Genomic DNA, 14853 nt, shown 5'->3' on the forward strand with positions numbered 1-14853 from the left:
CCCGGGGAACCACCTTGGCTCATGTTGGCTTGAACGTACTGTTACGCACACCCCTAATAGGAGAGGCCAAATGTGGTGGAACCCAGAGAACAGAGACAGAGGCCAGGAGATGATATAACAAGGATTTAATAGTTAAGGTATCTAATAATAAAGTAGCCTATAATTAATAGTAGGCTATATACACAACGACAATAACCCTAATCTAACTAGTGGGGAAAAACGGTGTATAGTGTCTAGGCGAAATGTTATGGAGTGTGTAATTATACTATGTGTGTGTGCGTGTATGAGGTCTGGGTGTTGGTTATGTGCTGCGATACTACCTAAGCTAAAGAGCAACGTCCGTGATCCAAGGGGGTAATCGAGGGTAGTCCAGAGGTCAAGCCAGGGAGATCAGTCCAAGAAGGGAAAAAACAAGGGGGCAAAAAATACGAGGTCCGGGTGGGAACGGGTTCAGGAGACACAGGAGGGAGCGGGTCCAGGAGACACAGGAGAGGGAACGGGTCCAGGAGACACAGGAGAGGGAACGGGTCCAGGAGGCACAGGAGAGGGAACGGGTCCAGGAGACACAGGAGAGGGAACGGGTCCAGGAGGCACAGGGGGTCGGAGGGAGCCGTACAGCTTATTACGTTCAAGCGTCGGGTCTCTGTCTGCAGCAGCGTTATATAGGTGGCTGTCCTGATGGTGATTGGAAGCAGCTGGGCTGATGATAATCGCCAACACCTGAGCAGCTAGCAGAGCAGAGACCCGGCCCGCTCAATCCGGCAGGGATGAGGCGCCGGAACGAGGCTGACGGGGGCGTGCCCGACGGGGAGGCATAACATCCCTGAGCATATTCACATGTTAAATGATGGGATTTAAATGTCTAAGTAATTGTACATCTCTGTCCTTGAAGAGGGATGTTTTGAGCATCAACATTCAACTTGAGAAATTATCTTTGGACTACAGTACATACAGTAGAGTTGACAAAATAGGGACTATCATCTCAAAGCATACATACAGACATATACAGACTGTAGGTGGTGGGTGGGTCCTTTATTGAAGGAACAAAGACACAATCAAGACTAAATACAAATGTGGATTAGGTACAAAACAGGGGCGCTGCTAGGATCCCAAATCATTCGGGCAGGGGTGGCCAACCAGTCAGAGACTAAGAGACACAACAATGACTGTGGTACCACCAAGAGCCACACCATATATACCAGCGTTTCTAAACCTTTCTTTCAGTCACCGCACCCTTCATACGTACTTAAAATCCCAAGGTACCCCAGTCTATTATAAGAAGAAAAACGTTATAGTCCATTAAATTTACATTTAGGCTAGGCCTGACTGGGTTAGGCTGGACTGGGCTGGGTTAGGCTGGCCTGGGTTAGGCTGGACTGGACTGGGTTAGGCTGGACTGGACTGGGTTAGGCTGGACTGGACTGGGTTAGGCTGGGCTGAGATGGGCTGGCCAAGGTGAAAGCAGATGGAAGATTGGGGCAGTGTGTTATTTCTTGTCAAGGCTAGCACTAATTTACTCACTCACTCACGCACTCACGCACTCACTCACTCACTCACTCTCACTCACTCACTCACTCACTCACTCACTCTCTCTCTCTCTCTCTCTCTCTCTCTCTCTCTCTCTCTCTCTCTCTCTCTCTCTCCCACTCTCTCTCTCCCCCTCACTCACTCACTCACTCTCTCTCTCTCTCACTCTCTCTCTCTCCCCCTCACTCACTCACTCACTCACTCACTCACTCACTCACTCACTCACTCACTCACTCACTCACTCACTCACTCTCTCTACCCATGTCTGTCTCTCACTCACTCACTCACTCACTCACTCACTCACTCACTCACTCACTCACTCACTCACTCTCTACCCATGTCTGTCAAGTCAAATCAAATCAAATAAGCTTTATTGGCATGAATGGTAATAAACCGTTGTTGCCAAAGCAGAATAATAATACACAATTATGTACATATACATACATATGACATACATATACACATTCATTACATAAAATGTTACATTTGCCAATGCAATCCAATGGAGTATTAACCGGAGAGATATGATATATACATTAAAATAATAAAATAAAACTAAATTAAACTAAATTAAAATAAAACGTAAGAAATATATATGTTACGGTGAATGTGAGAAAACGGGGAATGTGAGCTTTTCCCGGTTAATGTGCACATTCCCCGACCTCGCGGGAGATGTGAGAAATTGGTTAGTATTTCCCGTACGGTCGGGGATTGTGCACATTAACCGGAAAATGCTTACCATTCCCGACCTTGCGGTAAATCTAGCAAAGTCCAACCGTATGCAAAACGTCTGCGCAGCCGGGTGGTGGGAGAGGGCTTGTGCGCTTAGAACGAGAGGCGCTTGACATTTTGCCCATGGTTTTTGAATACATAGCATCAATTGCATTAATGGAAACATTAAATTGGGTCTAATTATACATGTGTTGAAAGTTAAGATAATTAGCCTACAAGCCGCGAGGCTACGCAACACAATAAGCAAAACAATCTCACTGTTTCACTCGTCCCACTCCTCTTTTTCACTCGCCCCGCACGGCAGGGACAAGAGAAACAATGCACATCTTCTGTTCTCGGCCGTCTTGAATTGAACTGTTACACCACAGAACGAAACTTGCAACTAATAGGTTAGTAAAGGACATGTACAAGTTGTTTGTCATCAAAACAAAAAAAAAAATCTCCATCTTTATTAATTTCTGTGTAAATCTGATCAAACCAAAAAGTGTTTCATTCGTCCCGGTCCTCCCCTACAGTTAATAACAGTCTGTGGTCTACCTTGAACAGTAATATAGCCTATGCTGCACACAGTGTAAGTAGTATTAGGAGGATACACTGGTGATCAAGTTAACAAACGCAAAAGGAACATTGCAACAACAGGAAGGTGGGAACCTCTAAAGGAACCCTACACGTTAGCTAGCCGAAAGACAGCCGAAAAGACGAAAAATCACTCACAGGTGTGCGCCAGTAACGTTAGCCCAACTGCCGGTGCCTCTTATGGTGCACATCCTCCGAGGCGTCACATAAGCCCTCTCCCACCACCCGGCTGCGCAGACGTTTTGCATACGGTTGCGCTTTCCTCGATTTACCGCAAGGTCGGGAGTTGTAAGCATTTCCTGGTTAATGTGCACAATCCCCGACCGTGCGGGAGATGTGAGAAATACTAACCAATTTCTCACATCTCCCGCAAGGTCGGGGAATGTGCACATTACCCGGGAGATGTGAGAAACGCACGTTTCTCCTACATTCCCCGCGAGGTCGGGGAATGTGCGCAATAACCGGGAAAAGCTCACATTCCCCGTTTTCTCACATTGACCATAACATATATATTAGGGTGCATCAAATTGCAATGTTAAAATTAAATCTCAACATATCATTCTGCCTGGGGTGGCATTTTGTTATGACACACATACAAATGATTTGTGCAAAGTTTTGGGAAAATTACTTGAGATTTAGAGGTCCAACGCAGCATGTGAAAAATACCAAAATGGGCGTTTTTGGGTGTTTTCCTGAATAACATCGATGCAATCTCAAAAACGACAAGAAATAGATTTTTAGAACATTTATTTTGAATAGAACAACATAAAATCTAATACTCAAGTAAAGTACAACTCCTCAGTGTCTGTACTTAAGTACAGTATTCAAGTAAATCAAGTTACTGTCCTCGAACATGTCTCAATATAGTGTCCTACTCCTGGTCCAGCTTGCGCTTGCTGCGGCGAAGATTTGGATTTTGTGTGCGGTCATGCTCAACTGCCTGCAGCACATTTTGCAGGTGCTCCTCGCTCCTGGCTGCTGCCACGAAGTCTGACGTCAGTTTGACGCCACGCTCGGCACAGTCATTCACCACATTGATGGCACGTACATTCACTGCACCCGTTTGAAATGCTGCACTGGAAGTCCAATCCTCTACATCCAGTGAAAGAAAAGTTGGATCAATGTGCAGCAGGTGCATGCCGAACCAGCAGTCTGGGTTGGCGAGGTCAGCCAAGCTGGTGGTCGGCGAGAGGGTTGGAAACTTCGGCTTGCCAAAGCCAGTGCCAAAGCGGAGCTGTGGGGCTCGCATGGGTAGATCAGCCGGCTTGTGCTCCAAGATGGCATCTGCAAGTGCGCGCCGCTCACCAACTGGCACCTTGGTGCTGAAGAGTGCCAGGGGCAGCATCTCGCATGTCAGGTACCATAGGTGCCTCTCCAGAGCCTTAATTGCTGATGCAGCGATGCCCTCGTCAACAGCCTTGTATTCACACAGGTGGCAGTAGAGTGTGAGGTCATTCCATCCAGCATCTACGGCCGTGTCACAGGCCATCCACCATGTTGCGTAGATGTGCGTAATGAACTTGGCAAACGCCCGAATCTTCAACACCTGCTGTTGTGTTGTGATGGTCCCCTGAGGAAGCAACGCAATGTGCTGCTCCATCAAGGCCAGCTTGAGGGTGTAGAGCAGCTTGGCCATCCACCGTGCCTTGTGCAGTGCTCCCGGTCGTTGCAAGGTTACTGGAGTTTGATCTGCAATGTCTGCACTCAGATACACTAGACATAGCTGCACAAACTCACGATAGTCACCCCTCTTGTAGTTGAGCAGTCCTGCAGCGCAAACATTGAGTTCAGCACGCAACTTGCCAAGAAATGGTGGTTCAGCATCCCCAGGAATGTAGCAGGACAATGTGCCGCCCTTGAGTGGCAACAGGTTCCAGTTGTCCCGCAGACGTGTAAACAATGTCACCTCTGGCGATCGTGACACCTCCACCTTGAGGTGAGTGAAAATGTGGCTGAGGAGCACCTCTCCGATGTGGTGCCGGCAACCGGACCAGAGTAGTGGTCGACCCAGTGAGTTCTGGATGGCAATGCAGGCTGCTGTGAGATGGCCGGTGTTTGAGGCCGTGGTGTCAAATGCCATGTTGACAACCTGATCGGTACAGCACCAGTCCTGCAGCAGCTTGCATGTCAGCCGGGCGATGATCGTTCCACATGCCTCGTTAGTCCCCTTCATGTATGCTGGCACGCCGAGTAGTTTTAGCCGCTCCGCATCTCCGACCACCACCGTCAGACGCTCCTCCAACTGACGCACATTGTTGAGCATTGGTGTCAACTTGCTGTCCCAGTGCAGGGTGCACATGGGAGGGGGTGTCCACTGCTCGTGCTGTTCCTCACTGATGGTCTTCAGCACTTGACGGCGTGATCGGTCTGCTGTCGCGTAGGATGTGGAGACCATTTCTGAATTTCCACCTGACTCCTCGATCAGGCCGCGTGTGAAAGCAGCCTGCTGCGTTGGTGTCATCTTCAATCGTGTAGCCAGTGACACAAGGCTTGGCCGGCTGAGAATGTCAGATGGAATGAATGCTGTGGTGCCTGTCTTCTTGCGTTCACGGATGGGTGTGTTCTCAGCCAGTGGAGCAACTGCTTCATCTGCATTGCCATCCTCATCACTTTCGCTTTCTAATACCACCATGCTGGTAGACATCGCCGTCATCTCCTGCTCCTTGGTGAGGTAGGCCTGCTGCGCTTCTTCACGCTCCTGTCGCCGCTTCACCTTAATAATGATAATAATAATAATAAACTTTATTTGTATAGCACCTTCCATGACATGCAATGCAGCTCAAAGTGCTTTACAGATCAAGCACAAAACATTAAAATAAGAAAATAGAAGCAGAAACATAAAATTACATAAAAATAAAAGCAAACCTTGGATTGCAGCTTGACATCGAATGCTCCAAATGTGGCCACTCTGTCGCCCTTCATGCTGGCTAGAAAAGCAAGGTCCTCTGCATCACGGATCAGCTCCTCTGCGTTTGGAGTCCACAGCGGGAACGTGGCATCCAGCTTGTGCTCCATTGCGTCCACCAGTCGAGCAGTAGCCTCACTGGAGCGCCTTTCCTTTGGTATGCGCCGCAGCTTGTTGTTGGCATCGAGGAGGGCTATCATCTTCTCACATGCTCGCTGATCACTCCCCATTGGGATGTTGGCCTTTCCATAAAATGGACGCACCTGCTCCAAAACAATCTTAGCCGCCTGGAACCGTGACATGGCTCCAGTCAAACCTGGTCGCTTTGCATGCAGTTGTGTGTCGCAGTTATACAGCAAGCACCGCAAGATCTGGTGACCACTTGGCAGCTTGGCGCCAGTGATAATGGCATCTGCATCGGTGATAGTGGCGCCCAGACCAAAAACCAGGGTGCGGCTCCTCTGGCAGGGGCCTAAGGCCATCTTGTGAGAGCTGGATCCTGTGGTGTGTGATGGTGGCGTTGAGGGAATTGACTCAGCAACTGAGCTACACAGGCAGAGCTTTTTATAGGCAAAGCCCCCCCCCCCCATTTTTATGCAGGTGCGTGAAAATAGAATAGTTCCCGCAAAACAGAGGGTAAAATGTGCGGGAATATTGGAACAAACAGGTCTCCGGGCTTGAAATGTAACAATATTGCAACAACACACACACTGTTGTTGAATAACACACACACACACAGAGGTGCGGGAATATAGGAGCAGACAGGTCTCCGTGCTTGAAATATAACAATGTTGCAACCTTGTGCGTGAATAACTCACATTCACACACACACACGCACACACACACACACACACACACACACACACACACACACACACACACACCAGCAGGCCATGTGCGAGCAGGGCAGAGTGAAGGGACACAGTTCCTGTTACCCCCTTATGCCATAAAATCAGACGTACCGTTGCACCTCTAAATCACCTCGTATCGCTTTAATATTTTGTATCTATTGTTTTTGCATGGATGGTAACACTTTTAGCACCCATGCAAATCAATATTCCGGAAATGTGTATTTTGATGCACCCTAATATATATACATACACATACATACACACACGCTCTGTATGACCCTGGTGACCTCAGACAGGTGAGGGGGAGGGCTCTGTATGACCCTGGTGACCTCAGACAGGTGAGGGGGAGGGCTCTGTATGATCCTGGTGACCTCAGACAGGTGAGGGGGAGGGCTCTGTATGACCCTGGTGACCTCAGACAGGTGAGGGGGAGGGCTCTGTATGACCCAGGTGACCTCAGACAGGTGAGGGGGAGGAGCCTGGTGACCTCAGACAGGTGAGGGGGAGGTCTCTGTATGAGGCATGTGTGAAGGCGAGGAACGTCGGGGTCTTGCAGGGGGTTGGGTTCCACCAGTGGCAGGGGGTTCTAGGTGGGGGGAGCAGTGTGAGGTTCAGGTGGTGGGTGCTGTATAAGCCCCCCATCCCTAAAAGGACAGGGGACTTGCAGTGGAGAGTCCTGCACTGATGACCGAGCGCTTTCTGGCCGGGCTTGACCCCGGGGTGGGGGAGGGGGGCCCATACTGTGGTGAGGTGGAGACGGTGGTTCATGTGTTTTCTGTTTGTGCACGTAGAGGAGATCAACTGAAACCCCCAAAGTAGCCTACCTGCAGTCGTAAAGCCCAGGAACATATCCCCTTCACATTGCAAAATATAGGCTTTATCCCCCCACTTTTCTAATCTCTCAAATTACATTTATTTTTCCTGCCACTCTTGGGCGATCACTCAGCTGTTTGCCTGCTGTGTTTCTCTCACTGCAAGGTAACCGCAGCAAGGTAACAAGCAAAACCTGCTATGGATTTTCAGAGACTTGGCTGTTCTCATGCAATGAAAGCGGAATGGATTCAATTGGAGATGTGACTCGTCTCTGTATGTGAACTGTTTTATTCTTACCACTGCGTCAGGTAGGAGTAGGATATATGCTAGTAGCTAATTCAGCTCATCAAATAGTTGTGTAACTGGTGGAGCTGCTGCCCTTTTGGTCATTTCCTTTGTAAATGTGAGCAGTATCATTGGTAGCCTACGTTGCATTAAATGGGTTAATAATGTTAAATTGACTGCACTTATATAGCACTTTATATCCAAAGCACTTTACAATGGCCTCTCATTAAACCATTCATACACACATCCACACACCAATGGCAGTAGCTGCCTTGCAAGATGCTAGCCTGCTCATTGGGAGCAATTTGGGGTTCTTGCGCAAGGACACTTGGACATGTGGACAGGAGGAGCCGGGATTTGAACCGCCGACCCTACGGTCATTGGATGATCTGCTCTACCTCCTGAGCCACAGAACTAAATTTGTACTTTGAACTTTATTAGGGGCCAGGCAGCGTAGTTGCCGGAGTTAGTGATTGAGATTCTTATCTTCTCCAGCGTTATGTGATTAAGAACCTCTTTCAACCAGCTACTGTGTGAGGGGGGGCGGGGGTGTTTCCATTTGAATAGGATGAGACGTCTAGCTAGCAAGGAGGTGAGAGCCAGCACTCGCTGCTTTGCTGATGAGAGAGTGGGTGTTATGTGTGTAGAGATCCCAAATATGGCAGTGAGTGGGTCGGGTCTGAGGTCTGTGTCGAGTACTGAGTGTACCATAAATTTCGCGCTAGAAATCTGTCAACTCATGGCAGGACCAGAACGTGTGTGTGTGATTAGCAGGTGATTGCTTGCACCCATTACAGGTGTCATCAGTCTCTGGGTATATTTTTGCCAGTCTGGCGTTCGTGTAATGCACTCTAAAGATAACTTTGAACTGACAATTATTTAACACACAAACTCCAAATGTGCTCTCCCTGGCTCAGAAACAGCCTATCCTATCCCTTGATAATAATAACATTGTTTAAGTACTGGTGTGTTTGTGTAACATTGTTTAAGTATCAGTTATAGTGTGTGTGTGTGTGTGTGTGTGTGTGTAGTCGGGGGTGAAAGGTTGCAGGGTAGTCAAGGGAAAAGGGACAGGCTGGAGATTCTGGGTGAGCTGGATTGAGATGATCCATGATCCACTGTCCATTATCCATGGGTCTGATTCAGGGTCCATCGTTCATAGTCTTGGCATGAGGGGATGATGGTGGGAAGCTGCTGAGACAAAGCCTGTGTTTAAAACAGCTGGAATAGCTGGGTGAGCTGGACTCCCAGCTGTACAGCACACTCCTTCAGAACCCTGCCTCTGAACCTGTCTGCTCCAGGGGACTGCATAGACAGGACATCTCTCCTTATACATCATGTGTTCACTGCAAATGAAGCAGTTTGGTGATCTTCATCATCATCATCATCTCCCTACAGACTGAATGGATGCAGACTAACAGAGAAATGCTGCCAGAGCTTTTTAAACCAGAGTTTCTCATCTTTGGAATGAGACTCTTATGAATGACATGATGGGAGATATTATGAACTGTTACAATCATAGCAGATGATCGGCTGGATGTTCCCACTAGAAACAGCTAAACTACAGTAACTACAGATAAACTACAGTGTAAACCTACCTGAACTCTCATGAGGAGTTTCATTGGTTGGATTGGAATGTCTCAGTACTACAGAGACCAGGCTTTTCCATTTCTATAATAAACCTGGAGTCTCAGAGCATTCTTATTTAGCATGGGTTACAAGGAAGAGAAAGCATATCAAAAATATTGACTGACAAAAAAAGATCACTTTGTATTCAAGAATCTGACAATGTGTGAACCAGGGCAGATCCAATGTTCAAATATTTGTCTGTAGGAAGATGGAATATAATCCTTCAACTCTCTCTTTTCACCAGCAGAGGGTAGTAATGTGTTTGTATCGATGTGTTTCTACAGTCTGTCGGGCTGCATGGTCACAGAGGAAGGCTGTGTCTCTCTAGCCTCAGCTATGAGGTCAAACCCCGCCCACCTGAGAGAGCTGGACCTGAGCTTCAATCACCCAGGAGACTCAGGAGTGAAGCTGCTCTCTGCTGGACTGGAGGATCCACACTGGAGACTGGAGAAACTCAAGTAAGAGGAGAGTTTTAAATCAAGTGGAAGAAAATCACCCAGTGTCTCTTATGTAGCCCCCCTCTCTGAACTAGATGGTCTCAACTTTCACAGCCTACGAGTCTCTTGACAGAACAGACACAAATCACCCTATAACCAGAAGGGCACTTTGAGAGGGCAGACCTCCACCCATGATGCATGTTGTCAGCATGTGCAGTAGCATTAGAGAACCTAGAGGAGACAAATGTCAACAATATACTGGTGGTGCATCAGCTGGGGTTGGTCCAACAGGGGCTCTTCAGCTCTGCTCTCTGATGTATTTCAGCTACCTAGATAGCTACATATGACAGGACCGACAGCAGTCATCTGGCTAGCTATGAGCATAACTAGCTAATTCAAAGCAGTTGATCTTTGCCTTCATGCCATGATTCAATTATTTTGGTCCTAATACCCGCAGAAAATACAGGGATAAACAGCCATGGATGTATTAAACATGGCAAAGTACCCGTAGGTGCTGGTCTGGTCTCTCTGGCATGGTCAACAAAAGTGAAAAAGGATTTTTCAATGAATTTGGATCCTCCCCGTGATTCAGATCCGCTCTCTCTAATTGAATGGGTTCTTCCTTGGCTCATGCTACAGTCACCCTTCCACGGGAAAATAGGTCTGGTAGTTTTTACATAATCCTGCAATCTACCTGTAACTAACAAACACATAAAGCCCAAAAGTGGTGACGTCTCATTGCATCATCCTCATCATTCCTCTGCTTATTCCTACAGTGTGGATCATGGTGGAGAGTGCTGGATCAGACCTGGACTTGGAAAATGTGAGTATTGACATTGACATTGATTATTCATGTGTCTTAACTGAAGATGAGTTCACCACCATTATCTACTTGGGCCTAGAAAACAGGGGTCATACAAAATACAATACAATCTGTCACAACTGTTCAACACCTAAGAGCTGCTTACACTTGAACTATATTCATAGTGATGGGTACATACGCACACACACACATACACACACACACACACACACACACTCATAATTGTTGGATGAGCACCATGTCATGTCCAGTCCCTGATCAGAATCCGGTGAGAGGAGAGGTTTTTAGAGCCCTCTTAATGACGGGGATCTGCTCCCACTAAGCTTTTGTATCAGTGTTGGATCCTCTGATGCTGTTGTTGGTATCCATAGAGTACAGGTGGATGGAATGATGTTAATACTCTGCTCATTTGTTCTGAGGAAGTTGGTGATAATCTCACTCTTCTAATGGTGCTAATGTTTCCATAACAGGGCTTTTCAGTGGCGTGTGGTGCGAGTAGCCAAGGGAGGCAGTGCCTCCTCCCAAATCTTAGGTGAAACAAATAATTGATAAAGCAAGATTAAAATAAGAAAAACTGTAAAAATATATATCTACATTTAACATTCATGGATTACCTAAAACATTTTATCCTGGACAGTCATCAATCACAGTGTCTTTAGGTTCACCCTCCAAAACGTGTTTCTATCAAACCCAGAATCAAAGGATTTGAGTACTCAAGATGACTCTGTGTGTGAATTAGCTCATGCCTGGTTAGAATTGAGAGTTCTAGCTGCTGTTGTATGTGTGATTGTATTTTCTGTGTATTTGTTGGAAAGGGGTTTATTGATGATTGGCCTACACTGCATGTCAGTGTGGTTGTGCTGGTGACTGTTTGTCATCCATGGCAGAAGAGTTCACAGTGCAGTGGGACTCAGAGCTGTCATTATTGCTCAAGTCTGGAACCTTGTGAGACCATCCTGGTCCCTGGAGAGAAACAGACTGTGAGCTTGTGGGGTCAGGATGGTCTCTTGAGGTTATAGGTCACAGCTTCCTTGTCTGTTTTGGTGTGTTTGTGTCTTTAAGTGTTTCAGACGAAGGGAAGGAGGAATGTGAGTTAAGTTGGGCTACAAGGTGAAGAAGCCTCCCCCCTTTGGCTCTCCTGACTTGGGGAGAGGGTCTGTCCTTTCCATAGGGCATGAACTAGACAGGGAAGCCTAGTGTGAAGTGTGTGTGTGTGTGTGTGTGTGTGTGTGTGTGTGTGTGTGTGTGTGTGTGTGTGTGTGTGTGTGTGTGTGTGTGGTTGGGGGTGATAGTGTAGGGTAGTGAAGTGAAAAGTTGTCACTAATATGACTTAATGATCATTTATTGTCTCCACAGTCTCTCTCTCTGTACCCAGACTTGGGTCTGATTCCCACAGGCGTCTTTTTAGAATGTTTCTGCTTGTCCTTGGGTTTACGTCTGACCTGGTCCAAAGTCAATTCATGTTGAAAGACAAAGACAGAGAGAGAGAGAGAGGGGGGGAGAGAGGGTGATTTGGGGATGTTTGTGTGTGTAGAACCTGGGAAGTGTGTGTGAGAGAAAGATGTGTGTGTGTATGCAGGTGAATTGGTGTCAGGGGAAAGAGGAGAGTGTGTTTTGTACCAGTGTGTCTGTATGCAGGAACATTAGTTGTGAGAGGGAACTACCACAGTAGTTAGTTGGACTAATGAGCCACAATGACGAGGAGGCCTATAGAAGGGAAGTGGAAGATCTAACACTGTGGTGCCATGACAACAACCTCTCCATAAATGTCCCTAAGACAAAGGAAACCATTGTTGACTTCAGAGAGAACAGAGGGAATCACACTCCCATCTCCATCAATGGGACATCTGTTGATATTGTTGATAGCTTGAGATTCCTCAGCACACACATCTCAGACACCCTCACATGGTCTCTCAACACCAAGAGCATCCTCTAGAAAGCACAGCAGAGATTGCACTTTCTGAGGCGTCTCTAAAGCTTCGGAATGAGCCAAGGTTATAATAATTTAACTATGAGAGAGGGGTAGAGAGGATGAGAACTGGAGAGAGAGAGAGAGAGAGAGAGAGAGAGAGAATAGAGAGAGAGTTAGGGTGGTAGAGAGAATAGAGAGAGAGTAAGGGTAGAGAGGGTGGTGGAGAGAGAGGGTAGGGCAGAGAGGGGGTATGAAGAGTAGATAGATGGATGGATAGATGGATATATAGATAGATAGATAGATAGATGGATAGATGGATACATAGGTGGATGGATAGATAGGTAGATAGATAGAGGATAGATAGATAGATAGATAGATAGGTAGGTAGAGGGTCTGGCAGAGAGAGAACTTGAACTTGATATGAGGAGTAGATAGTGGAGAGTGAATTAGGAGGAGAGGAAGACTGGTTGAGGGAAGAGAGAGAAGGGGAGGAGAGAGAGGAGGTAGGGGTGAGAGAAGGGGAGAGAGAAGGGGAGGAGAGAGGGGAGGTAGGGGTGAGAGAAGGGGAGGAGAGAGGGGAGGTAGGGGTGAGAGAAGAAGAGAGAGAAGGGGAGGGGAGGTAGGGGTGAGAGAAGGGGAGGAGAGAGGGGAGGTAGGGGTGAGAGAAGGAGAGAGAGAAGGGGAGGAGAGAGGGGAGGTAGGGGTGAGAGGAGGGGAGGAGAGAGGGGAGGAGAGAGAGAAGGGGAGGAGAGAGGGGAGGTAGGGGTGAGAGAAGGGGAGGAGAGAGGGGAGGAGAGAGGGGAGGTAGGGGTGAGAGGAGGGGAGGAGAGAGGGGAGGAGAGAGGGGAGGTAGGGGTGAGAGAAGGTGAGGAGAGAGGGGAGGGGAGAGAGAAGGGGAGGAGAGAGGGGAGGAGAGAGGGGAGGTAGGGGTGAGAGAAGGAGAGAGAGAAGGGGGGGAGAGAGGGGAGGTAGGGGTGAGAGAAGGAGAGAGAGAAGGGGAGGGGAGGTAGGGGTGAGAGAAGGAGAGAGAGAAGGGGGGGAGGTAGGGGTGAGAGAAGGAGAGAGAGAAGGGGAGGAGAGAGGGGAGAGAGAAGGGGAGGAGAGAGAGGAGGTAGGGGTGAGAGAAGGGGGGGAGAGAGGGGAGGTAGGGGTGAGAGAAGGGGAGGAGAGAGGGGAGGTAGGGGTGAGAGAAGGGGAGGAGAGAGAGGAGGTAGGGGTGAGAGAAGAGAGAGAAGGGGAGGAGAGAGGGGAGGTAGGGGTGAGAGAAGGGGAGAGAGAAGGGGAGGAGAGAGGGGAGAGAGAAGGGGAGGAGAGAGGGGAGGTAGGGGTGAGAGAAGGGGAGGAGAGAGGGGAGGTAGGGGTGAGAGAAGGGGAGGAGAGAGGGGAGGTAGGGGTGAGAGAAGGAGAGACAGGACAGGGGGAGGAAGGAGAACGAGGAAGATCAGGTGAAACTGGTGGGAGGGGAAAAGAGAGAGAAGTAGATACATGTGAGGGAGAGAAGGAGGGAGGAGGGAATGTGACAGAAGAGAAAGAGAGAGAGAGGGATGGAGTGAGAGAGGAGAGAAAGATGAGAACTGATAGAACTGGAGAGGAGGAAGAGATGGACAGAGTGGTAGAGAGAGAGAGGATACGGGAGGGAGGAGGAGATGGACAGAGTGGTAGAGAGAGAGAGGAGGGAGGGAGGAGGAGATGGACAGAGTGGTAGAGAGAGAGAGGAGACGGGAGGGAGGAGGAGATGGACAGAGTGGTAGAGAGAGAGAGGAGACGGGAGGGAGGAGGAGATGGACAGAGTGGTAGAGAGAGAGAGAGGAGACGGGAGGGAGGAGGAGATGGACAGAGTGGTAGAGAGAGAGAGGAGACAGGAGGGAGGAGGAGATGGACAGAGTGGTAGAGAGAGAGAGAGGAGACGGGAGGGAGGAGGAGTGAATAAGTGAGTTCTAGAGAGGTGAATGAATGAGAGAGAAGGGGAGGAGAGCAGGAGGAGAGGAGAGGGATGGTGGAGAGAAATAGAAAGTGATGGAGGGAGACGAGGAGAGAGATACAGAGGGGAGGGAGGGAGGGGAGAGGGGGAGGATGCAGCGGACATTTTCACACCCGTTTTTCATTTAGTCAGTCTTCATCTTCCTGATTGAAACACCTGTACGTTTTGGTGACATCCTGAATTTGACAAGATCTCTTTGATCTTAGTATCTTTGTTAAACCATAATAGACATTAAAACGGACTTCTGGGCAACATGTGCAGCTTCCATAGCCTCGTCCTGTTTGAATGTGTGATGACTGTATCACTCAGTCTACCCCATCACTCTCATCACATATCTGAACAGTCAATGACACATTAAGCAGCAGGGTCAGTCCTACCTCTC

General features: G+C 48.3%; 1 protein-coding gene across 1 annotated transcript in view; it reads left to right on the forward strand.

Moving 5' to 3' along the window:
• The window catches only part of LOC311322623 (uncharacterized protein), a gene marked incomplete at its 3' end in the record, with an annotated part of 312133 nt that overhangs the window by 32004 nt on the left and 265276 nt on the right, over nt 1-14853 (forward strand). Inside the window, exon 11 of the mRNA XM_084454703.1 lies at nt 9603-9776. Within this exon, the coding sequence (XP_084310829.1) occupies nt 9603-9776 (174 nt within the window). The remainder of the gene's footprint in view (nt 1-9602; nt 9777-14853) is intronic.

The sequence above is a fragment of the Borostomias antarcticus genome (genome assembly GCF_949987555.1).
Source record: "Borostomias antarcticus genome assembly, chromosome: 20".
Lineage (NCBI taxonomy): Eukaryota > Metazoa > Chordata > Actinopteri > Stomiiformes > Stomiidae > Borostomias > Borostomias antarcticus.